The sequence below is a fragment of the Pagrus major genome, chromosome 5 (assembly GCF_040436345.1).
Source record: "Pagrus major chromosome 5, Pma_NU_1.0".
Taxonomy (NCBI): domain Eukaryota; kingdom Metazoa; phylum Chordata; class Actinopteri; order Spariformes; family Sparidae; genus Pagrus; species Pagrus major.
In genome coordinates, this window is record NC_133219.1 from 14,475,111 (window position 1) to 14,500,195 (window position 25,085).

The 25,085-nt window shown below is 40.7% G+C and overlaps 1 protein-coding gene across 1 annotated transcript in view; it reads right to left on the bottom strand.

Moving 5' to 3' along the window:
- Positions 1-662: 662 nt before the first annotated feature.
- Positions 663-25,085, bottom strand: part of arvcfb (ARVCF delta catenin family member b) — a 116,819-nt gene continuing 92,396 nt past the window's right edge. Inside the window, exons 9-17 of the mRNA XM_073467065.1 lie at positions 18,082-18,209; positions 15,899-16,049; positions 14,925-15,117; positions 12,922-13,033; positions 12,354-12,441; positions 10,744-10,797; positions 9,497-9,588; positions 7,162-7,274; positions 663-3,733 (exon numbers count right to left, since the gene is read on the bottom strand). Of these exons, the coding sequence (XP_073323166.1) occupies positions 7,173-7,274; positions 9,497-9,588; positions 10,744-10,797; positions 12,354-12,441; positions 12,922-13,033; positions 14,925-15,117; positions 15,899-16,049; positions 18,082-18,209 (920 nt within the window). The 3' untranslated portion in view covers positions 663-3,733; positions 7,162-7,172. The remainder of the gene's footprint in view (positions 3,734-7,161; positions 7,275-9,496; positions 9,589-10,743; positions 10,798-12,353; positions 12,442-12,921; positions 13,034-14,924; positions 15,118-15,898; positions 16,050-18,081; positions 18,210-25,085) is intronic.

Genomic DNA, 25,085 nt, shown 5'->3' on the forward strand with positions numbered 1-25,085 from the left:
TGGTCATCTGGTTTACTCACACCATCCCACTGCTTTATACTGAATACATCATATTGTTTGAATCAGGGTGCCCAAACCTTTTCCCTTGGAGAGCCAAACAGAAACTTAATAGTGGGCCACGGGCCAAAAGCAAACACTTATTGTGTTGTCAAATGCAAAATTGTATTAGGATCCCAAAGTGCAACTCTGCCTGCCATGCTCAGATAATGAAAAATCAATAATTAGCTTTTTATCTCACAATAAAAGATTTATTAACCGACACCATTGGCCTTCAAAGTGGTAAAAGATGAAAAAGAAAACAAAATAAGTGATGTCTATTCACCTAAATTCTAAAAAGACATAATTTTACTACTACTACTTTTTTTACTTTCACTTACTTCCAGTGGTGAATGAAAAAAATGAAATGTACACATTAAACAGCAACACATTTTTTCTGGATAATCCTCAATCTAGCATTTTTATAAGTACTGTTTCCTTGGAAAGTTAGTTATGATGTAAACATTTCACTGAAGGCACCGAAAATTAAATTAAATTTGTAACTCTTTCAAATTCCAGCATAATGTGCACTGTAACCACTTGGGCATGCTATCATGACTTTGGAGCCTGAGTCTTACTGGAAATGAATAACATAGTGTGAAATAAGACGCAGAGCCGGGCAACACTTTCTTTCCAGGCATGATTTATTGAAAACACACCAAATTTATACTCTACAAACCAGTATTTTTCCGTTATGTTTAACAAGCGTAATATTTGCCTCTGGGTATTAGTAAAATTAACATAATACATTCTGTCACTGTGGCATCGCTTCTGCTCGCTACGAAAGCATTAACAACTTTACTCTTCTAGGAAATCAAAACCATGTTGTTGAATGACTCTATCTTTTTTTAAAAGTTTATAATACAACGTAATACAAGGCAGAAACCCACCAACAGTCTAAACTACTTGGGGTTGGGAGGAGACAGTGGGCCCGGGTGGGGGTGCAGGATGAATGAATGAGTGAGTTGGGAAGAAGGAAGGGAGGGTGACACAGGAGAAGGAGGGGGGAGAGGTGAACAGACAGGATGGAGAGATGACAGTCGAATAGGGAGGAATAAAGTTATATAAAACACACTTATCTTTATCTACCATGGAAAAGGTTAAGGCACATGATAGGTACAAACACATCTGCTACTGAGTGTTACAGTTACTTTATTTTGACGGTCTTGAATCAGTCATATCTACACAGGTAGGTTTGTTTGATTCGACGTGTGTCCGTGTCCTGCATTGACTTTACAGCACAGTTGCTTGGCTCTTTATTTTGTAAATGCACACTGCACATCCACAAAACCAAAAAACCCTTTTATGAATGCATGTAAATACAACTCCAGATCCTTTGGTTGTGGTACTGCAGAGTGCAGTTAGGAATAGTCGTATGGGTTTTTGTTGCAAGGGTTCAGTATTGTCCAATGAAAGCACACACTTCTGAGGACACACAAAAGGGATGCTGGGTATTGTTATAACTTTTTTTAACCTCTGAAATTAAAGTTTATACAGTATGTTTTTTTTTTGTAGTTTATTGATTTTTACCACAACGTACATCTTTGTAAACACTGTGTAAAATATGCAAGCTTTATAAAGTCACATACGTCACAAAGAAAAATCAGACTTCAATGCAGGCACATGCCGTTCGCCTTGATGACGCATGAGTGACACCAACTTGATTAGATTCTCTTCCCGTCTCCTCTCCGCAGGGAATCAGGAGGCAGACAAGTGCTGGAGACGAGACATTATCACCTTATCTGGATTTTGTCTGCAGTCTGACCAAGCAAGAGAAAAATGGCAATATGATTCTGTATCTCTTTGCTTTTCTACATCACATCCACTCTAAAACGTTGTAAAAATATATACTATGTGACCAAACTTGATGTTTTGTTTTTTACAGTGTGATGCAACTTTTATTTTGTCTGAAACATCCAGATTCACTCATCCACCTGTATTCTCTTCCTGCACATGAATGGATTAGTTAATATCCAAATGACAACCACAAAAAACTGGCACTTGGAAAGAATAGAATATAAACATCTGTACAGTTTTTCTTCATGCTCACGACTGAATATTTCTCTTTAAGATGCGCCGGTGAAGGAGTGTTGAGGGTTGGCGGTAACTTGGTATGAATGTATCGGGAAGAAAAATGAAAGGACTTTTATTAACACTGCCATCTCTTGTCTATCCCATTACCTCTGTCTGATCTCTGACCCCTCCACAGTGTCTCTTTTCAAAAATGCAGGGGCTGTCAGACAACATATAATTCATCGTCTTTAGAAAGAACACTGCAGATAAACTTTTTCTGTAACTTTTTTTGACAAATACAAAATATAAATAGATGATCGTCGGCGTAACTCGACAATATTTGACACACATTTAAGTTACGTGGTTATTTCTTGTTTACAAACATGGTGAGCCTTTATCAAATGAGATGTGCTTTCCAAACAATGTGATATTAATATACAACTAAGAAGTCGGTAATTTTTGTTCTTTTTTTCCTTCATTTTTTCGGTTTTTTTCCTTTTGACCCTAATATACATTTATATAAAACCCAACAAAAATAAAAAATGCTTTTAGATCTATCCTTTCAACAAGGGAACAATCCTCTGCCTCGCTTTTCAAAAACACAAATCATTTATAAACAGAATGCCTTATATCCTCTTTAATACACATCATTGACAAAGCGCAACCAGCCAGTAAACTCATGAAACTGCATCGTTATACAACCTGAGTGGTTACACACGTAACCACAGCTCCGTGAGTGAGGGTCAACATGCCACTCAGCTCATACTGTACATGTTGACCACGATGAAACAGAAAGTTTCCATTTTAGCTTACTTTTACGACGAGACTGTTGCTCCATCTGATGAACACACCATGTCACTTTCCTTTCTCCAGACCACAACTTGCAGACTCCTCACTTTATAAAATGCACATCAATCATATGTTAATCACTTTTGATTTCAAAGCATCTCAGTGCACTTTTTCCATTTTTTTTTTTGTTGAAAAAACACAGTGAACCAAATGGATTGTAAGTCTATGAGAGCAGGCTGCTGGGAGTTCATGTTTATCCACTATGCTACAGCTCTTCTCAGGCCCCTTTTCTTTTCTTTTACTTTTTCTTTCTCGTGTCCACGCCTCCAATCTGAAAACAAACATTCACCGACCTTCAAAAACACCAGTCCATACCTGTTCACATCAAAATACCAAAGCTTGACCACAAACTGAAAGTAAAATTCTCCAAAACCCATGAAATTGAGGCATGAGCTTCTTTCAGATGTGAAAACATCCATTTCTTCTCCTACAGGTTTCTTTCCAACATACGTTCCTTTTCCATTCACTTCCTTCACAACACTTTGTCCGCCCTTCATACGTCCCTTCCTTCATCAGCACCGGCCTCTGTCAGTTTCTTGTCACTGGTAGAGCTCAACAAGAGTCAACACTGTGAAATTCACATGATGTCCAGTGGGAATGTGGATATGTAATAGTAGTAGAAGTAGTCACTTTTTATTATTTTTTTCATTTTTTTTTTTCTGAAAAGCATGAGAATGCTGGCTGCTGCTGGGTAGTCGCTGTTGTGATCAATATTTTTTTTAAATCCTCTTTTCTGTACAAAGTCCAACTCCAAAGATGAGCTCCATGTGAAATGGCAGTGGTGATATGAGAGATCCTCCTCTAGCTGGGGTGTCGCACTGTTGTTATTTTAAGCCTGAAGCATGTGGACAAGAGAGAAAAACATTAGAAGAACCACACATACAGTTTGAAGTGATAATAAATGAAGAGTTTCAGTCCAAAATGCTACATATCCACTGTAAAAAATAGACAAATAACTACTTTACAGTGATTCAAAGGATAATATGGCATTATTTATTTTAATGTTTTATGTTACTGTCAACAAATTCCATTGAAGACCATAACCATGTGTCAGCCTGTCTCTCAGTACTTCCCTTCAAGACTTCCCTACCCTGACTGTATGTGTTCAGTTGACCTTGGTGTAGTACAAGTCAGAAATCCCGTTCTTGCCAGGTTAGCCATTGCAAGCAATACCAGTTGATAACAACACATTATGCAGTATTTTGCACATGCAAACGCTCCATGGATAGAAGTTGGACAGGACTCTGTGTAAGGGAAAAATTTTACCTCAGAAGGTTTTGGTTTTGGTCTTTTCACTGGATTTGCTGACAATAAGAAAAATAAATAACATCATCAACCTTTACCTGAAACATGTCATACTAAACTGTATGTTTTTAGAGCAGGAACCACATTTTGCCATTACTGGATGTGAATTTAGAATGAAACTCTCCAAATGTGATTTCAGACAGCGAGACAATCATTTGGCATTATCATGGTACCTGACAGAACACATCACCATCAACAAATGCTTCAATCACTTCATTCCAGATGGCAAATGGAGGCGAGAGAGACAGCCAAACAGATGCTTGATGTGCTGGATAAAATCCTGCATGTGCTAAATGAAGTGAAAATTACTCACCTGATGATTTTACCTGCAACATTCTTTAAACACTTAAGTGGCTAAATTACAATGAATAGCACAAATCATACTATATCTCTCAAGAGTCGATGTGATGTATTTCCTATGATAATGCAATGGATGGAGATGAAAGAATTGAGCAGATGACCACTGGCAAAGATGACTGAGATAAGAAATGAGGAAGAGAAGAACAGTGAGGTCTGACAAGAGGCCTCTGGCACAGGAGAGGACAACAGCAGTGAGGAGGAGGCAGGAGGAGATCAATGCTACCGATGGATTCATGGCAACTACTGAAGCTCACCCAGATCAGCTTGCAGCTTTACAAAGTCATGCATGGGACATTAAATAGTGGGTCAAACATACACTAATGCACTGCAAATAAAATATGCACCGGTTCAAGGACATTAATAATTTAGATTTATTTCCCCCTTGTTTAACAAGCTGTTGCCTTACAGCCAAGGTGCATGGACATGAGCAAATAGAAAGAAAGAACACTACAGCTGCTCTTGGATGCCCTGACAGAGTATTCCTAACGGGGGAAAAACAACTGTTTCAGCAGAAAGTCTTCATTAGATATTAATGGTTTTGGTTGTAGCTCCATTTACTCAAACTTTCTGCTAAAATACACTTGATTCTCTCATCTAAAACAGACATTTTACAGATTCTTTTGACCACAGAGGGAAGCTGAAATTCTTTCTCTCTGTATCTTACATGAGAGAATGATAATCTGAATTACATAAGTAGCCACTTAGTTATCATTTATACCATGGAATTACAAGACAACATTTTCAAATCAACTATTTCAGACCTCAAAATGTATGTAAATTAAGTGCTCACCCTTCATTACATCTCTGCCTTGGACATATTATGTGTGAGTCGATTATGTGTGAAATTAGTGTCTGCGCACATTTTATGTGTTGGCTTCCATCATCAAATTATCATTTCACATGAATTATTTATCTGCAGTCATCTTGCACTGACCAAAGAAATGGTATCAACACTGAATGTAGGCAGTGAAGAGATTCTACGTGTGTGTGTGTGTGCATATATTTCTCTTTCTCCCTACTGTGTTTCATTAAGGGATAACTGAGCCCCCGGAGGATCCATCTGAAGTGCAGAAGAATGATTCTGCTTCATCATTTGCCACCAATTTCAACAAAGGCTGTCAGGGGAAGCTGTGAGTCAAGCTAGGCGTACATTTCAAACAGACAGGTGGACCTGAATTGTAAACAGAGACGAAAGCCTGCCAACTTTATACGTGTATTACAGAGTGATATGACATTTGTCTTTCTGATCACCCTCAGTGGTAAAACAAGAATTGGTTTTAAATGAAAATCTTGTAAAACAGAGCCAAGAAAAAAAGTCGGACTAAAAGACTGCATGTCCCAGGAAACCAATTTGTTTTTTCTAGGATGGTAAAGGAGTAACCTGGCCTACTCTGCCTCTGATTAGCTAGTACTTGTTGACTTCCTTGGTTGGGTTGGTTAGGTTTAGGTATAACAAGTAATGATTGGTTAGGGTCTGGGTAAGTATATCAGCGTAAGCCAATCAGAAGCAGAGTAGAGCGAGTCATTCTCCTTCCTTGGAAAATATATATTGATCCCAGGACACAGTAAGCACCCTCACCAGTTGATGATCCATGTAGACTACATGGCAATAAATTGTTTTCTATTGTGGTGTAGAGCTAGCTAGTCATAGCATCACAAGTATGATAAGGAAAATTGATGTAATTTCATTGTAATATAATCCTGATTTGCTGCTTAATGTGCATAGATGTAGTAAAGTATTTTCAAACCTTCTAGCATTACAAGCTTTTAGGAAAAGGACTAACAAATGTGTCTGGCAAATGTGACATTTCTACAACGAAGAGCAGGACAGAGCTGCAAATGTCAGCCTACACTCTGATAGCATCCAGGACTAGTCTTAACAACGTACAGTAGATAAACAAGTTGTGTTTTTAAACTGTAGTCCCACAAACTAGTAATTTAATGATGTGCCCTTTGGCTGTGGGAGTAACACTCGGGAGTACTACTGTGGATAGGAAGCTAGCCAGATGGACATGCTAACAGCTGAAGCTAACGATAGCTGGTAAACACACACTATTCCTGACACTTTTGCACTTTGGATTTTGGTCTTTAAAAAGCTACTACATACTTGTTAGGTGTAAGTTAGGTAAAACTGCTTTAACGTGACGAAATCTAAAGCTTGATGAGTTCTCTGGCCTCATTACTGTTGTCAGTGTATTTCAGAAATGTTCTCATTTCAGATTAATCTTGTAATTACATTTTTTGGAGCAACACTCTTTCCTCAATCTACACATATAATTATGCGTAACATAATAGCCTGAGTAAATATGAAGAATTCAAATACAATGGATGAATTTATGAAATTCTACATAAAATCTAAACTCTTTTAAGCCCAAAATTGTTTTTCAATTGTTTTCATGTAAATGTCCATGAAAAGAACAAGGTGACTTCTCCAGCTGACTGCTCTGGGTGCAGGGTGACAGCAGGTCTACATGATACAGTGTGAGAGTGAAAGAAACACAGGTGGAAACATTGCACAAACAGGGAATGAATAGGACACCATCCAACGCAAAACGTGAAGGTCGTTATTTCTGTTGTGCTTTTATTTTTCAGACCTACCATGCATGCATTTAGACCCAGGAGTCAACAGGCTGGGGCTTAACATCGCAAGCGTCCACCAGACTGACCGCAGGCCTGTTACTCCTGATATAGTGTTTCCTATTTGTGTCATTCTGTGGCCACAGGAGGACGGGTTAAAGAAAAAACACAGCAAAACATAAAGAGGTCAATACATTTCACAAATACATTCGCGCGCACACACACGCAAACACACACACATGCATCCAGGATCAGAGAAGCCAGTGTTAGTTCCCTGCCTTGAGGAAAGCTTGGAAAGAAGAGAGGTTACAAAAGAGCAAACCAAACCATGCAAATGAAAGAGGGAGAGAGCAGTTTCAACAGCCAAGTTGCATTCAAAAGCAGGCAGAACACCTCTGGGAAGTACAGACAGCAGACTTATACGACACTAGAAGGCCTGTATTCTCTGTAGACAACATGACTGTTAGCTGTATATCTGTCTTTTCAAAAAGTGACAGTATAACTTCAGCTCTGACTGTTTTAGTAGTTCAGGGTTCATCAGGGTTGAGTACTGAAGCGGCAAATACAGTAGATGCTATAAAAGCCTTTGAACAGCTGTCAAACTAATGCATTTTCAACTAAAAACTATACAAATGTTGAAGTTGTGTTAAAAGGATGTTTCATTCAGGTTTTACAAATGGATGCCCTGAAGAATAAAATCGTCTCGTGCACAACTGTGATAATGTTCGGTTTATTCACAGGCTGTGTACGCAGAGGAAGTTCTTTCAAAATAGAGTTGCAGTAATTCTTAAAAAGCGCACTTCCTTCTCATCTCTGAACTTGAGGACAGTCTTTGATTTCATTTTAATTAGTTTCTCAACACATATTGACATAATTTCAATGCAGAAAAGACCTCAGTTAGAATGAAAATCAAAGAATCATAGAAGTGTCCTCCAGAGTGTGTAATCACTGTTAAAGCTGCAAGAGAGCCCATTTCTGACACATCAAAGGTCAGAGGTACAACAAACTTTCAACTGGAGAGTGATAATGCAACATTGCTTTTCAGTCTGTGATAAATTCCCCTTTTAACAAAATAAATCAGTAGTGACACTTTTAACTTAGAATAAAAGAAATTCTGCAAAGGCAACTGGAAATATGGTTAAGTAAGAGTCAGATTTATTTTCTGATAATCTACTAACCATGTCAGCTGCTTTGACCGTTAAGATCAGGTAGACAACTGTTGCTCATTAAATAAACTGCTACTGCTATGACAAAAGAATAATTATATTATTAGTCTACAGTGAGAACAAAATGCTTACACATGGATGACTTTAGAGAAGGACAGGCATCCTGGCTAAATATCTAAGTTACAGTCTTTTAGTTTCTCCTCAGATATGCTATGCTACACTAATAGATGAGCCACGACAGAAAGAAAACCAAATACCTGATGCTTTAAACTTTAAAGCAGCTATGTTTGGAGTTGGTTAAAGAATGAATTCGACATGGTCAGTTATTACACATCATAAACCTTTAAGCAACTTAAATTATCATAAAACTTTAATTTTTTATTTATTGAAAAAAACATGAATAACTGCCTCCTGTGTTATTGTAATGCAGATAAAAATGCAAACACCACCAATTTTTAACTGTACTATTAACTCTGCTCCACACTTAATTTTCAGACTGACTTTTGAGTTACTTTAAACCTGCATGGAGAGGCAGATATATGACCACACACCTTTTTAATTGACTCTCGATTTGCATTCATTATACAATCCCACAGGGGAAATCCTATTTATCTAGCACTAAAGTAGATCAAAAATAAACTACAAAAAGTACTTGGGAGTCATCTGAAACATGTCAGACAGCCTCTGAGGCCATTATCCGGTGACTCCTCTTTGAAGCTGGGTTGCCAATCAGCTCAACAATAAACAAAGTTTTGCTGCATTGAGAAGCAGCTGTATAATCAGCAGCCCGCCACTTGACAACGCGGCAGCCTGTTCATTGCCAAGGCGAGGGTCGTCTCCACGAGGAGCGGTTATTTGGCGGTTCTTTTAATCAGTCTCAGATTAATTACTTTACAGACACCAGAAGCTTACACTCAATTAACTGGTGGCTTGCAGATCTGAGGCCGTCCACAGCGCCGAGCTGCAGCGGGCAACATTCACAGAGAATGACAACTTGCAGCCTCTTTAAAGAATCGATAGGATTAAGAGCTTCTAATGAGGACCACCACAGAAAACACGAAGAGAGAGAGAGAGAGAGAAAAAGAGAGAGACACAACGGGAGAGGACATGTGATAACATTTCAATGAGACATCATTATTTCATCCTCCATGCCCTCATCCCCCAGGAGACCAGAGGAGGTCTGCCCGTACCTTTAATGGCTCCCGTTCTGTCAGGTCCACTGAGCTGTCGCCTGCCTTGTATTTGCAGTCTTTGTCCCTCTGGTCAATGGTGGAGTAACCATCTAATGAGGTCAGAGAACAAAGGTCTGTTAATTCCTCTTTATCCTTGATTAAATAAAAAGATGACAGATCATTATAGTGCTGTCTTAACCTGTGTGGAGTGACAGACTGAGAGGGTTTCTGCACTGGAACGCTTGCCAGAAAGTTGTTGGATACAGAAAAGTAGATTAAACAGCACATTTTTAGCTTGTGCTTGTCTAAACTCTCTGGCACTTAAATTATTTACCACCACTGTAGGTTAAACAAACTAGATGAAGTATCTAGTGCATGCAGTATTTGACCCTGTCCTTATAACTTAGTGTAAATATGCACTTTCACATATTCCAGCTCGTGGCCAGTATTTATCTCAGAGTTAGAGATAATCCGGCACGCTCCACCAACTGAGCCACCGGGGCGCCCGCTATTGGCTGATTTTTTGACTGAACTTGTGTGAGATGCGACAGGAAGTACATGCCTTCACCTCAAAAAACTGTGGGCCTCTCAACCTTACAGCGAAAGGGAAAATGTACCTTTGCAACAATAATTGTTTGGGTCTATTACAATAAACCAGTTCAGCAGTAATGAATCAAACTTTGATCACTCTAGTATCTACTTACAGCCAACTATGTAACTGTCCTATTGGTATATATCATCATGGGATTTAGGATACCTGCTAATTTTGGCATTTAATAAATATGGCCCCAGAGGCTTGGAGGAACACCAGTATGACATATCCTACCCTATACCTCTGAAAGGTTACTTCTTCATGTCCAAAACTCTTATTCAACACCAGCAGGAATATTTGCTTTGAAAAGTAGTGCAGGAGTGGAAATCTGCCCGATAACATTAAGAGTGTATTAATTTAATTGGAGAACCACCCACATCTTTTGGTTTGGAGCTTCTAATGAAGGCCCAGTTTTGCACAAACATCTTTTAAGAGAGGGGTCTTGCATACAGCATCAAAAAGCATCAAGTCTTAAGTCTGGTCCGAAGCCATCGTACCGAGATCAGAGCGTTCAGGGGTTTGAATTTTCAGATTAAAAATAACATCTTGGCAACGCGTGAATAACTGGTAAAAGAGAAGTCGAATCAGAGAAGACACTATTGGACACTGGAGAGAGATTAGAGGAGAGCTAGCTCTTCTTTGCCTGAGGACGATCATGCAGTCTGGCTCTTACCTGGACCCAGCTCATCCATAGGTATCATATCACCACTGCCACATTTCCTGGTGCCTGAAAAGCATTCATATGCCGTTTGTACAAAAGAAGGCACACACACAAACTGAGTCATTGAGCCAAAACGCTGCTGCTTTTCAGAGTAATGGTTCTCGGCCAGTGATTGAATAATGCAAACTGAGAGTGGGCAGGAGGCATGAGCGCCGCGTTCATGTGCATGTATGGATGCAAAATCAAACCAAAAAAAAATGGGGCACAAGGCCAAAAATTAGGACATTAAACTGCTGCTATGCTATTGACTCCTCTGTCAAAGAGATGTTTGTTGTTGGGCCGATGTACTGCCAGGTCCCACACCCTCCCCCACAGGCTGCATACTGCTGCTGTTATAGAAAACCCCGTTTTTTTCATTGTGGATACAGCTACACACAATTACTTAATGTTGCGCAAATTGTCATTATCTCTGACCCTATTACATCAATTAAAACCCACAAGAGAAATAAAAAGGAGTTCAGCATCTCAAATGAGGTCATTCCTTTATATTCTGTCCAAACTAACTTCTTGAGAGTTGAAGGTTTTGGCTCAACAGCAGCAGTACACAGTTCAAAGCTCCATTCTCACTTTATGTGCTTTATTTTTGACCCCTATGAACGGCATTGTTGTGACATTTAACATACCACAGCTTCACCACACAGAGGATGAGAGTAGTAATGTGGCAAGCACAGCGCTTCGATATAGCCATGAAGAGGAACAGACATGACCTCAGCAAAGTGGAAACACATGATCGCACGCTGTTTTCAAGTTACTGTTAGTTTTAGTTTAAACCTGCTTTGAGGACTACACAAGTGGGATACTCCATATCAGGACTAATCTGACAAAATACAGTAAATTAATAGGTTGTATACTTAACACCCTGTATTTTGCAGCAACTGAACAGTTAAATGCAGGGCTCCTTTAAGAATAAATCTGGTGATATTCAATATTTTAAAAAAAACAACACGACCAATCAGTTGATCCTGCTAACAAGTATTGTCTATGTGGCGAAAGCTCACTATGAAAATGGGAACTGCAGTTTAATTTGAGTTAATCCCATAAAGGCCATCCTGCTGCTGAAAATACTCATACAGCACCAAATTTGTATTAATCCTTTGCTGAAAATAGTCCCCCAAAAATGCACTGTTTACTTTATTTTAAGTAACAGCTGCTTAAAAATTACATAGCCCAGCTTCTTTCGGAAATTCTCGAATCTTTTTTGAAAATGGAAATCAACATTCATGATATCGTTAGTAGGGACCAATGAGCAGGGTAATCACTTTGTCTCTTAATATTTTAAGCTAGTAATTTGAAATATTGAGAGACAAAGTGAAGCACTTTGGTTTTGCTCTTTTCAAGGGATTTGCTGACAATAACAAGAGTCTTGAATATCACCAGCCTTATCTTTTAATTAGCCACTGGACCCCCATGTGTTCATCAGGCTCTAGTGAATTAAAGAATAGTGATATTTAAGTGTCATTTCACTGAGAGCCCCTGGGGTCTTCCCTCTCTCTTATCCCACTTGGTCCTCTAAACAGGCAAAAACAGCAACAGTCACACACAACACACACACTTTAACTGACCTTGGTTCTTCTCCATCAGGGGTAGAGTGGTGTCGTCGTAACCCGGCTTGCCGTTCTTGGTTGATTTAGGGGTGGCTGTCACAGTGGGCTGAGAGGAGAGCAAGAGCAGCAGGTGAACACAGCATCATACAGCTCAAACAGCAACACGGAAAATAGAGAGGATTCATTCTCTCTCTCAGTGTTGGGTGAGCATTGAAAAGAGAATGATTCTCATTTAACACAGTATGAAGACTTTGGGTTAATTAGTAATGCTATTATGTTTTAAACATGCAATACTTTGGTTCATACACATGCTGTAATTAAAAATGAAAAATGAAAAAAGAAATCACTTGAGATTTATCTTGAATTGTCATGCAATTAGGAGTGGCTAATGATGCTAATAACACTTTTTCTCATCTAAAGAGTCTCTTAGTGGGAATCTTTATTGATTCCACAGTGGTTCTTCTCTAAATTCTGTATCTCTAAATGTTTAAATAATATTTTTTTTAAGAACTTGATATTACAATAACAATACTTAGGATCCGATATATACGTCACAGGTAATTTCCATAACATCACACATGCGTACCTGGAAGTGGCTCTTGTTCCAGCCGTCCTTGGTCAAAGCGTTCCTCAGCTCCTTATAACTCCACACCGTCTGCAGCACGTGGGACGCTGCCTTCGTTTCACGAGCTGATTGGCTGTGGGGGGGTCACAAAGATGAGGAAATACATGAAGAAATAACTACCGCAAATAAAGTCAGAAACCTCATCTAACCTTCCCAAAAAGTGACGGCTGGGTATGCTAGCACAGCACTGCTGCAGTCAATCTCTTTATTCAAAGACGTTGAGTCCCCTGAGTGGCTCCAGGGTCTATTTTTTAATTCACAGCCAGATGAGTGCACATTTCCTTTCATTAGCTACCTCTGAGCCACCAGTATTAATTACATGTGGGTGGGGGCCTCACTTCAAAGAAAGCTAATTTCGTGAGGCTGAGAGGGAACACAGCTATTTGGTCTATGAATGAACTATGTATATTAATGCTAGTTAGAGCGACTCTCCTTGTGATCAATACTTCACCACACAGGGACGAGCCTTTGAAAAGTGCTCTTGATCTTAAATCAAAAGTGTGGTGCACGGCACTTAATTTTGGAATGGTTAACATTATGGTAATATAAGATACCTGTTGGATATCTGCATTAAACCTGTTAGTTTTCACTATCAGGTTGTTGAGGAGAACTCCGGCATTAGAGGAGCGACTTTTCACTTACTTGCACAAGCAGCAGCTTCAGAGGCAACCCCCTCATCACAATGCCCTCCAGTTCTAAAAGCCTTTTAATGAATGTGTGGTGGGTGGTGGTGTGTGTGGGCTCAGGCTCGTTAGAGTAGTGTATTGTGGAAGCCAAGCTTGGGCCATTAGAGACACATTACATTATCCTCCATGAATACTAATATAAAGGTTCAGGATGCAAATTGCATTCAAGGTCATACTGTAATTATAACATGTATATTAATGTATACCCACACGTCTAGAATGGTATTAAGAAATATAACGATATAGGTCCTGTTCACTGTGTGTAATACAGTGTGTTTGACCAACAGCAGAAGATAATGTGATAAAAACACACAAGAAAATCTGCCAGTGTTGAGTGTAGAGAAGCACTGATACAACGGCTGAACATCGGTATTGGCTGATATTTGCCTTGATGTCTGCTATCGGCATATAAGAAGACATGATCACATGATGTCACATCAATTGTGGCACATTCAAAATTCCTTCCATCCTGTAGGTAGTTTTTATGTGAAAGAATGTTAAATTAAAGCAAAACTTTGCCAATTTTAAACCAGTTTCGTATCACTACAATGTCGGTAGTTTATGCAAACGAACAATGGTAAACACCAAAATACGCAAAACAAGTCATCTGACAGATTTTAGGGCTGTTGTATAAACACAGATTATCCTTTCTGCATTTTTGTATGCCCGCAGCCACGGACACAAAGAGTAAAGTTGGATCGAGACGGAGAACTGCTGCTCTTTCTCTCTCTTTGCAGGAGCGGTGTCTCATCAAACTATGATCAAACTACCAAACTACGCAGTGCTGATAAACTATTAACCAATGTTCTGAAACTGCTTTCTCTCTGAAAATGTGTCCAAAAACACATTTGAGCATACTGTTTAGAAAGATTGTGAACCAGAGGTAGCCACCATATTGTTTCCTGCACAGTCCGAATGGAGGCTGCTAAATCAATGAAACTGTAACACAAGGCTGATCAAATATGAACCACAATCCTGTTCATTGTCTATTTCCCTCCTAAAATGTTTTCATAAACATATTTTAGTGCTCTGTTTAGATGTAATACGATATCGTTTGTTACTAGCTGGCTGTATAATTGTGCAGATTTGTCCCAAAAGTGGTCTCATTGATGCATAGAAACGATTTACAAATTTACCATAATTTAATCCAAATATGTCAGTCTGCTGGTTTGACTGCACTCAACCTAGAAATAGTAACTATTTCTATGCTGCAAAGCAACATTACATACATTCAAAAAACAATATGGGATGTATTGTATATACAGTATACAATGTTACCTTGTCCTGTTGATGGCGACCAGCTTCTCTATGGCCTGCGCCTGGATGAGGGAGCGGGCGTTTTCAGAGCTGTCGGTGACAATCTCATGGATCGTGTTGAGGATGGCGACCACAGTGTCCTCCTCCAGGTTTTTGGCCGGCCGCTGCTGACCGCTGGGCAGGTTGCTCACCAAGTCCCGCATGGCGTAACTTCCTGTAAGGTGAAATCATTTTTAAGTAGTATTAGTCAAAGTATTAGTCACTTATATCAAGTATATTATTGAACATGTCTTAAGAAGTTATGTAGTACAGTATTGAGTCTACTGAGTCTTTGAATCTTGAGAACTGGGATCATTTAATTTTTTTTCCAAAGCCATTTCACCTAAACTTTAGAATCTGAAACAAGACTCCACATATTTTGACTGGATTCAATACAATCTTATATTTTGCTTTGGAAACAGTTTTGCTTTGTTTTGTCCCTCATTATCTACAATAGAACTGCATCATGAAGGGATCTCTTCAAGGTTGGTATGGACAGTAGGGCTGCAAATAACAACTGTTTTTGTCATCAATTAGTCTAGCAATTTTCATAATTAATTAGTTAGTTTAGTTTAGTCAATAAAATGCCAAAAAAATCTGGAAACATTTGCATCCCAATTTTCCAATGACGTCTTCAAATTGCTTCTTTTGTCCAATCAACAGTCCAAAACCCAAATACTCTTAATTTACTGTCATAAATGACAAAAAAAAGCAGCAAATGCTTATGTTTAAGAAGCTGGAACCAGCAGATACTTCACTTCAGACATAGTAGATTACTTGCTTCAAACATTTTTGCTTGAAAAATATCAGAAGCGATTAATCTACTATCATGATAGTTAGTAGTTAAATTTCTTTTGATCAATTAATCGACTAATCCTTGCAGCTCTAATGAATAAGAGTAATTACATCCACTATATCTTAAATCAGTGTGTGTGGGTATTGCTAATGAATTGTACCGATCAGGTCCTTGTTGCGGCGGTCGATGGACAGGTTGCGCAGGGCGATGGCCACAGCTCGGACCACCTTGTCAGAGTCGGAGCGCAGCAACTCCACCAGGATGGGAAGACCTTTCTCCTTACGCACCGTGGCTCGGATGTAGTTGGACCACTGGAGGGCAGAAAGAGGGCACGGTGTGACTGCTTTTTATAATTTCGACCTTAACGTCCAGGGAAGGCTGAGTGAGCACACACTGTCAGCAACATCCTGTTTGACATTCATGCAGACCTGCAGATTCCCACCTGGGAGCTGCCCAGCATGGCCACATATCTTTGCTTTGGACCACTGGGAAAGCTCCACTGGAGGAGTCCAGGTCACCTCCATGACACCAGCAAAGTAGGGGAGGACAATATATGCCTTCATGCTCACACACACTCAACCCATACCCACACACACTCAGTCATTCACTGACTAGCTGAGGTAGCTGAGCACTGCTCTTTGGACTTGACTAATTCACAACATTACACAGTGGGGCTCTGAGTGGACATGTGATATAATTTGTCTTAATTTAAACATCAGTAGATTTTACTTCTCATTTTTCTGTTACATGAAACATTAAGTTTGACATAAAAGGGCTTCTCTTCTAAGCACTCGTACCCCAAGAGATGTAATTAAACAGAGGACAGACACAGCTCAGCCACCAGGTGGCAGTAGTAAGCCTTTAAAAGCAGGCCAATCCAGTGGTACAGAACTAAGCAGTAGAGAATGAAGAGGATTTTAAAAAAGAAGCTCTGATATCATCCCAGAGAGCAGGGAAATGCTTCGTCCAGCCACCAGATGTGAAGGTGCGAGGGTTGGTAGCTTCCTGAGCCACGCTGAGCATTCTGATCAGCTTCAACATGAAAAAATACACCAAAAGGAAAGTAGGGTTTCTCTTCAAAATGTTCACTTTAGCTGAAAATCATTACTACTGAATCATTCAAACAAGATGTGAGCCTCAGGGGGAGCGTTGAATGGATATTAACTCATAAAAAAATAAAAAGTTCAGGTGTTTTTATTCCACTTGAGGTAGAGATGTTTGGTGCTGCTGATGAATCCAGACTGGACTGGACTGACGGATGTGTTAACAGTCTGACACATGGGTGTTAAGAGAGCTGCTGCCGTGATAATGCTGCTGTGGGCTGAAAAACATAAGTGACCGCTCTTTGCCCGGGGTGCTGCTGCTGTAAACTGGCATCTGACAACCCGCCTTCCCTGTTGATAATTCACTGCTGCCTGCGAGCCAGACAGCCTCTCAGCAGCTACATAAACACTCTAATTGGCATAAATGTCTGGTCCAGGCTGTAGAAGATCTCATATCATTCATCATTAAGAGCACACATGAAAGTTTGGTTAGTTATCTAACTCTAATCCAGTCATGTATTCGCACTTAGATGGAGGACATGCACATCAAACTACTATCAATGAAAAGATTGTGTTTGAGCTCCTTGCTGCCTGGTTGAATTGTGTCTTGAGAAATATTTCAGATTACAAAGTTGCTCTTAGGGTTCACATACTTTCTGAAGGTCTTTTCAGGCCCAAATTCCTCAAATTCAAAAACCCACCAAGGCATAGGAGGTCGAAACCGCTGTTTTTCTACTAAATCAGTAAGTAACAAAACTTGCCTATTTGTTAATACAACTGGGTGTTTAACTCTGCCTTTTCATTGAGATCAGGCTTCTAGGTCATATTGGGATTCTTATGTTTGGTTTTTGCTTTGGACAGTAGCCAGGCTGCTAGCAGTAGACATGTCACTAACACTGTCTTTGCGACAGCAGTGCTAACGGTAATACCACAGGAAAATGCTTGTAGGGGTAAAGTTGAAAAGTAGTCTATTTCCACTTTAGGTTTAAAAAAAACATCAAAAGAACTTTAATTTCTATTCTTGCACAAAATGTATGAATTCAAGCGCTTCTAATGACCCTGTCTATATTTTGATTTTCAAAATCATTCAAGGCCTTGATTATATAGCGACTCTAAGTACCTCTGGAGGCAGGTCTTGTTGCCTTTTTAGCCCATCAGACTCAGTTTCGCTACAAACACAATCCAAGATATTTGCTACTAGAAGGTCAAGTTACAAAAGTGCAATATATAAGTAAAAAAATCTATAATTCAGACAGAGCGTAGTGTCTGCATGTTGTACCCTCCCCGACCCTGGACTCACGGTCCACTGTCCAGCGCTGAGGTTCTGCAGGGCCCCGGCGGCAGCCTCCAGGGTGTTGTAGTTCTGGCTCTCCGTCAGCAGAGATAGGTAGAGCCTCACCACTTCTGGCTGATACAGCAGCTCAAAGCCTGCAGGGAAATACAGAGAAACACACACACACACACACACACACACACACACACACACACACACACACACTGGTTAGACTTCCTGGCAAGACAGACAGGCCAATTAGGCTGTGTGGAGGCACAGGTTGTACAGTGCTAAGGTTTCTCTTAGACCGTAGGGAGAGTTCTTTGGCAAGGGGAAACAGGAGAGAAGCTTAGGTTTGCCATAAAGCATAATACCTCTGGTAACAGTGGACAACCTTGACAAAAGAAACAAAATTTGGACTGGAGATAATTTCGCAAAGTTTCAGTGTACACAACACCATAGCAGTCCGAGCTTTCCACCTGCTTTCACAACCGACTGCCACTCCTTTATCAAGAAATGCTGGAGCAGTGCTTATCTTTCCTTTTAGCAATTCAAAAGCATTATGACTGAATACACTTCAGTATTATAAATGAGGAGAACAAAAGAAAGAGAAATTATTGATCTGACAGCCCTGACCAAACCCGGAGCATTCAAGAGGGAGGTTTATCTCACTAGCACATAACACATTTCACCAGAGACAGTCAATCATTAGGCCTCCCTCTGATGAAACCTTAATTACATTATCAGCTATTAGACAGTGCAGGCGCAGAGAGACAGAGGAGTCGAATCACATCAAATCAAATTTTTTCAGCCAGGGTTTTTCTTATTTTGCACACACAGGTTCATTCAACAAGACCCGAAACAATTCAGTTAAAATACAGAGATTTTAGAGCGAGTAAATTTCTTCTGTCAAGGTCAGCTGTCCACATCTCTGGAGGGAGTCAGGCATTTTTAATGGTGGATTACATCACACCACAGGAAGGGTGGACATCTCGTCAGGTTTTCATGGCATGAGCAAAACATTCCTTACTGCTTTTATGAACCTGGAGGACAGTTTCTGCAACTGCATACATGTTCAAATTTTATTTTACTTGAATTCTATGAAGCAGTCATTTAAAACACAGCAACAAAGCACAAAGTAAATGTCTTAAGAGCAGGGAATCAACATAAAGCTGAAAGTAAGACCATAGCGCTTCAACAGGGGGCACAATCTGCTGTTACTCAGTGAGGCTTTCACAGACTTCTGTAGTCGAGACTGAGCTGACTCGAGCTTTGAAACCGGTGGCTAAAATCTTCTTTCACAGAAATACCATTTCACCAGCAGCTTCTCTCCTATCCTCTACAATAGCACACAAGCAATTTCGAATCCTACTTCTATCCCTCCAGGCTCAAATTAAAGAAAATATAACCCACTGTTTCTTCCCATGTCTTCTGAGGGCAGTATTTCCAAGGCTCTATTTGAAAACCCCTGTATTATGTGGGCAGGGATATATAGTAACCCTATTTGATTGATGCGCGAGGGCTGACAAGGCCCTCAGTACATTTTTTGAAATGTACAAAAAGAAAATCTTCTTGTAATGCGAGCATGACTTGGCTACGAGTATAAAAGCATGAATCAAAACCCGTCAGAGGGCATCTAAAGGTAACGTCTAATTTTTTTATTGACTAACTTTCTTCAGTAGAAGAAAAGAAAACAGTGAAAGAGGAAAGAGTGTCATTTGTGTATTTGTGAGGTACAACAGAAACCAACAAACTGACATTTGTGCCTCTAAATCCACATCTCACACCCGTAATTTGCAGAGAGGAAGCCTGGGCGCGCTCCGAAGACTGCCAGACCCAGACACGGCTACATAGTGGTTAACACTCAAAAGGGCAGGGTTTTCATCCCTGTGGCATTTCCCCCGCGAGATCGTTCCAAGCCTGCTCCAGACTGTGTGTGGGAGGAAGTGCCAGGTCGTGAGGATGTTTCTGTAGGTGCTGTTTGAGAAATCTTTTTTTCAAAGAAGCAACAGAAGCAAGAGTCGTCATGCAAACGACCCCGGTTGTAACCATGTGTTAGAGCATGAATCACATCAATAGGTTTTTTCGGGGGCTACGCAAGAGGGGAGAGTCTGCAAACCAGACACTCAGCAACATTCTGCATGCTCCTCATATTTCTGGGCCTACTGGGTGCACACTCAGCAAACTGGAGACCATCTTGCAGGCAGTGTTGTTGACAGACACTTCATCTCCAAGGCAGATTCGCTCTGCACAAAATGTCAGCCATGTTGAACCTCTGCTGCCTGTTTGCCTGCACTCTAAGACTGAGCTTTTTATGAGAGTATTTTGTAAAATAGTGTGCAAATCCACATTTCCTCCATCTTGTCATTCCCGTGGTCTTGGTCTGGCAACTGATTGAAGCGAAATTGGCATTTGACAAATTAAGGACTGAAGACAGAAAAAGACATGTACTGTTCAACAAAGGAGGATGAGAGCAGAGGGAAATTCACTGGGCTTTTAAACTAATTCCTTTATCCATAGTGGAGTTTCTCGCTGTTCAGCCAGAGAATATCACTGCCAGAGTGTCTTTAGCGGAGGCTTACTGTCAGCACCAGGGGCCTGAGGTCTCCCTGAACAGTACTGGCCAGGTCAAGCTCTGTTGATCAACCGTATACTGTAGTGTTGTTCTTGTTGTCATCTCCTGCTAGTCTTCTGGCCTACTAGTTGTCAGTTTGTTAGGCAAAATTACTATTCAGAGAAGGACATGAGCTGTCAGTGTGACGTGACCTTGGCTTTGCACAGGGCAACCAACAGCCCTATACTCCGTGACAGACTGCAAACATGATGAGATTATTTAAATACAGATGTATCGAGTGGTGTAGTCTGCAGTGTATGCATTGCACTTCTTTTTTGGTTAGCACAGAGCTATTGAGAGTATACGCAATTATTTCAAGCATCCATGGGGCAAGTAATAGTCACATACATATGGCACCAGTGGTGGATGAAGTATTTAAAACCTTTCCTGGCATTATCAATATTTACATATTAACAATAGAGCAAATGACTTCATGTATGTAAAACAGGTCGCTCATAGTGACATTACCTAATTCTGCCATTTCCCTTAGGTTCTTTCGGCTCATTGTTTGTAGTTACAAATCCTCAGATGGACATTAACACATCCCCAAACAAATACACATGTTGCTCTGTATCTGCTACATGTGTGAAAAGACAACTTCTTGCAAACAAGTTTGCAGTGTCGACCTAAAAGTTGAATGTGGTCTTGTGGCAAAAAAATCATCTAACACTACACCCCTGATCAACAATATAAAAATAGAAGAAAATCTGTAATGAATACATTAGTGTAACTAACGTTAGTGCCAACTCCCGGTGAGCTGAGCCCAGCGTGTCTACTTCCTCTGCTAATGTGTTGGCGTGGCAAACATCACAAACAACTGTGGCCCCCTTACAAGACTCCTGCAGAGCTCTGCTTCATAACACACAAACACAGCCAGACTTCAAGCTTTGTGTCTACACACACACACACACAGACAAACACACACACACACACACACACACAAACTAACCTGCGCATGAATCGCTCGGGAGATCTACGCTCATCCCTAAAGGAGGTGAGAGGGGAGGAGCTGCAGGTGACTTTTCAAAGCACAAGACGACAATTCCTGCAATTGAGGCGAAGCTCAATTAGCGCCTGAGAACTGAAGAGAAGGGGCTTTGTGGCGCTGCAGTGTGTGAAAACTGGGTTAGAAACAAAGTTAAGTTGAAGTGATTGAGTGATGCTCACCGCAGAGCTAAAGCATTCATTTGGTTTGAGTAGCTTCACTATTGGCTGCAATTAAAGCCGAGGTGTAGTGGTGTGACAGGCCGGTAAATGATAATGGATTAACTGACAGCTGAGGGAGGGATGCACACACTTATACATGTATGTGAACATAATGAACACTCTTCACAACTGGCTGCACACCTTTGAAAAACACCTCGTACAAACACACACGCACACAAATCCACAAACACACCAAGACCTCGCCTGGGCATGTCAAAAAGTGATGTTCATCGATCCAGTCTTCCTAGGACATGTACAGGGTCTCTTCCTCCATCTACAAGTGCCGTACCATCTCAATTTATTTACTGCTGTTTGCAGCACTTCCATCAAATCAGGGGGACATGATGGTGTATCACTTTCTACAACACATAGGGGAGTTTTACCGCGCTGTGACAGACTGGAGAGAGATGGAGGAAGATAAAGACAGTGGAAGATGGGAAAAATAGAAAACAAGCAGCAGAAAGTACAAAAATAATCCCTCCTATCTGTAAGTCTCAGTCATTTTTCTGTGACAGGTTTTTACCCTTTCGTAGTCATTCAACATTCACAGGAAAAGTGTAATAACACACAGCCTCTGACCTTTGTACTTCTGACTTCTTGTTAATGGAAATGCTGGAGATGTCCAGTGCAGTACGAGAAGGAGCTTTCTGCTAACCCTTACTCTCATTATTCAGTCTCCTCAGGTAAAAGTCACAGAAAGACAAAGACATGGATGACTGAGTGAGAAAAAGAGAGGAGAAATACTCACTGACCACAGGGTCTCACTCTCCCCCTATGAAACACACGCATAAATAAATGAGGCCATTCCAGTGGGGAGGCCTGAAGTCTCCAGTCTCATTCCACATCTGTAACTCATGCACATTTAACCTCACCAGCCCCCTTTTTAAGTAACAGAGTCTTTATATAAGTACATACGCGCATATAGCAGAGTGCTATAGTGTTAATGAAGACTTTTGCAGAGCCACAGTGGGGCAATAGCTAAAACAGCACATCATTAAAAGTAGTATGCCACTGGTATAATAATGGTCGTGACTCTCTTGGGTTCATTAAAAACCAAAAGGTGAGCCGCAGAGCCACGTAAACAAAACAAGTAAATTGGCAGCAGTCCCAGGGGCAAGAGAAATGTCTTCAACTGTTCTGCCTTCAGTCATATAGTGTTTGCATATAATGCAAATTTTTTACATTGCTTGAAAGAGCACCAAAAAAGATGGGGTTTGCAGACAGGGACGGTATTTCTATGCATGATGGATAATTATATTTAGACAGGCCATAATGCATGGAAACCAACTGTAAATCTAAACTAGCTATGGAGTAGTTCCTTAGACCACATTATATAGAATGCTCCAATGAAGGGTTTATTTGTCAAATTGTCAATAAAATGACAACAAACCAATCAAGACGTGACCCTTTTTTAATACTACTGCAGTGTGACATTTCTTTCTTATGGGGAAACAAATCGTTTTATAACTTTACTGAATAGTTTTAGTGAAGAAATGCATGGAAATAACTCATTCTGAAATCTACCCTACGTATACGTCTACAGCCACAACTTCAGTCAGTCAGTCAGTCCTGTCCCCAAAAGGACAAAACCTCATGATACATTTTCTCCTCAGATCAGACCCCCTTTCTAGTCCCAAGAACTCAAGTTTTGTCAGACCACTGGTCAATGTTCTTATGTCGCGTGGGCCTATGATAAACAGCTGATTGTTTTCTGTCGACTGACTGTGCTCTACATGGTGAATTCAGGGTCTGATCATAAATTACAAATGTTGTGTTACATTCCATTTATGATATTTTGCTGCACTTGAAACTCCCTCACGACAACCCAAAAACATAATGCCTCCGACCAAAGAGAACCAGAGTGCAAGTATGACTAGAGGAGGTGACATACACTGAGACTTGCAATCTGTAGATGCATCCAAATGTCAAGCGTGATGTAACCAACGTAACCAAGCCTGGACTCAAGATTTATGTTAATGCTGGGTATAAATCACAAAAAAGGACACTTAATCAACTTTCAAATTGTCTTTCAGCTGCTTTCTGGTATCAATTATGTTGTGGGAAACCACTGTGAAAATATGCTGCCTAACACAGGTTACATTGAAAACAAACATTCTCTAGCAAATACAATTTGACCCATGTCTGCTTTAGTTGATTCTAAACATGCAAGTGTCCCCATCCTAAGCTGCAGGGAAAACATGTGATGGAGCCTTGCATTCCCTCTCCCTCCCCAGCCCTCCTGATAGACTTTGAGCCAAGCAGAGCAAAAACAGAGTGCACTGCCAGGATGCAAAGGCCGTTCACCCCCCAGTCACCCCTTCAAACTGACAGGGTCCAGGAGTCAAAGCCTCATTTTCTCCTCTCGTACCCGGTTGGCCTCTGCTGCAGATTGGCATCTCTATGGGCAGCCCCAGGGCACCACACATTAGCATACCCACATGGTGGTTTGGCCATAGTTTGCTGGAAGAGACGCAGAAGGTGGCAACTGGCCCATCTCTTGGACAACTACCCATCAGCTTTGGCCACAAAGATGCCCCGGTGTGATTGGGGTGGTTAAACGGACGGGTGAGAGAGTTGGGAGAGAGACACCGAGTTGACAGAGAGTGAGCGATATGGCTGAAGGCGCAAGGCAACCCCTCCCTCCCTTTCTTCCTCCATCTTTGCCATTTCACAACAGGGATCCTGCTCAAGCACGACCAAATGTCTGGTCTATCAAAGCTTGTTTCCTACCATTTAGCACAATAGGACCACTTTCACAGGCTGCATTTGCAGTGACAGGGGAGTGCTTCCTCTTTCCTGCTCTGATAGGCCAGCAAAGTCCTGCTGTGGGGCCTTTTAGTCCAGAGAGGACACATCAACACCGGTATCAAAAACATGCTGACAAGCTGACACCAAAATGTCTGAAATGTCCAAGAACTCCTTTAACAAAGTCCATCGGAAATGCTCCATCTCTCCTGCTACAACCCCTGAACTTTGGACAGAAACACAGAGCCAGTGAGTCTCCCACTCTTGAGCCATAGTTGTATTAGGTTTTCTGTGGTTCGCTCAAGAATGTGCCTTGCAGCTATCTGGCCTCTCAGTGGATCAACAGCGGTAATGCTCTTGTTGTTTGTTTCCAATGTTCCTCGGGCTAATGTAATAGTATTTCAGGGCCTGAGGTGAAGGTGTTAGTTTATATTAGAATCTCTGTCAGGTGGTGATGTTATTTCCC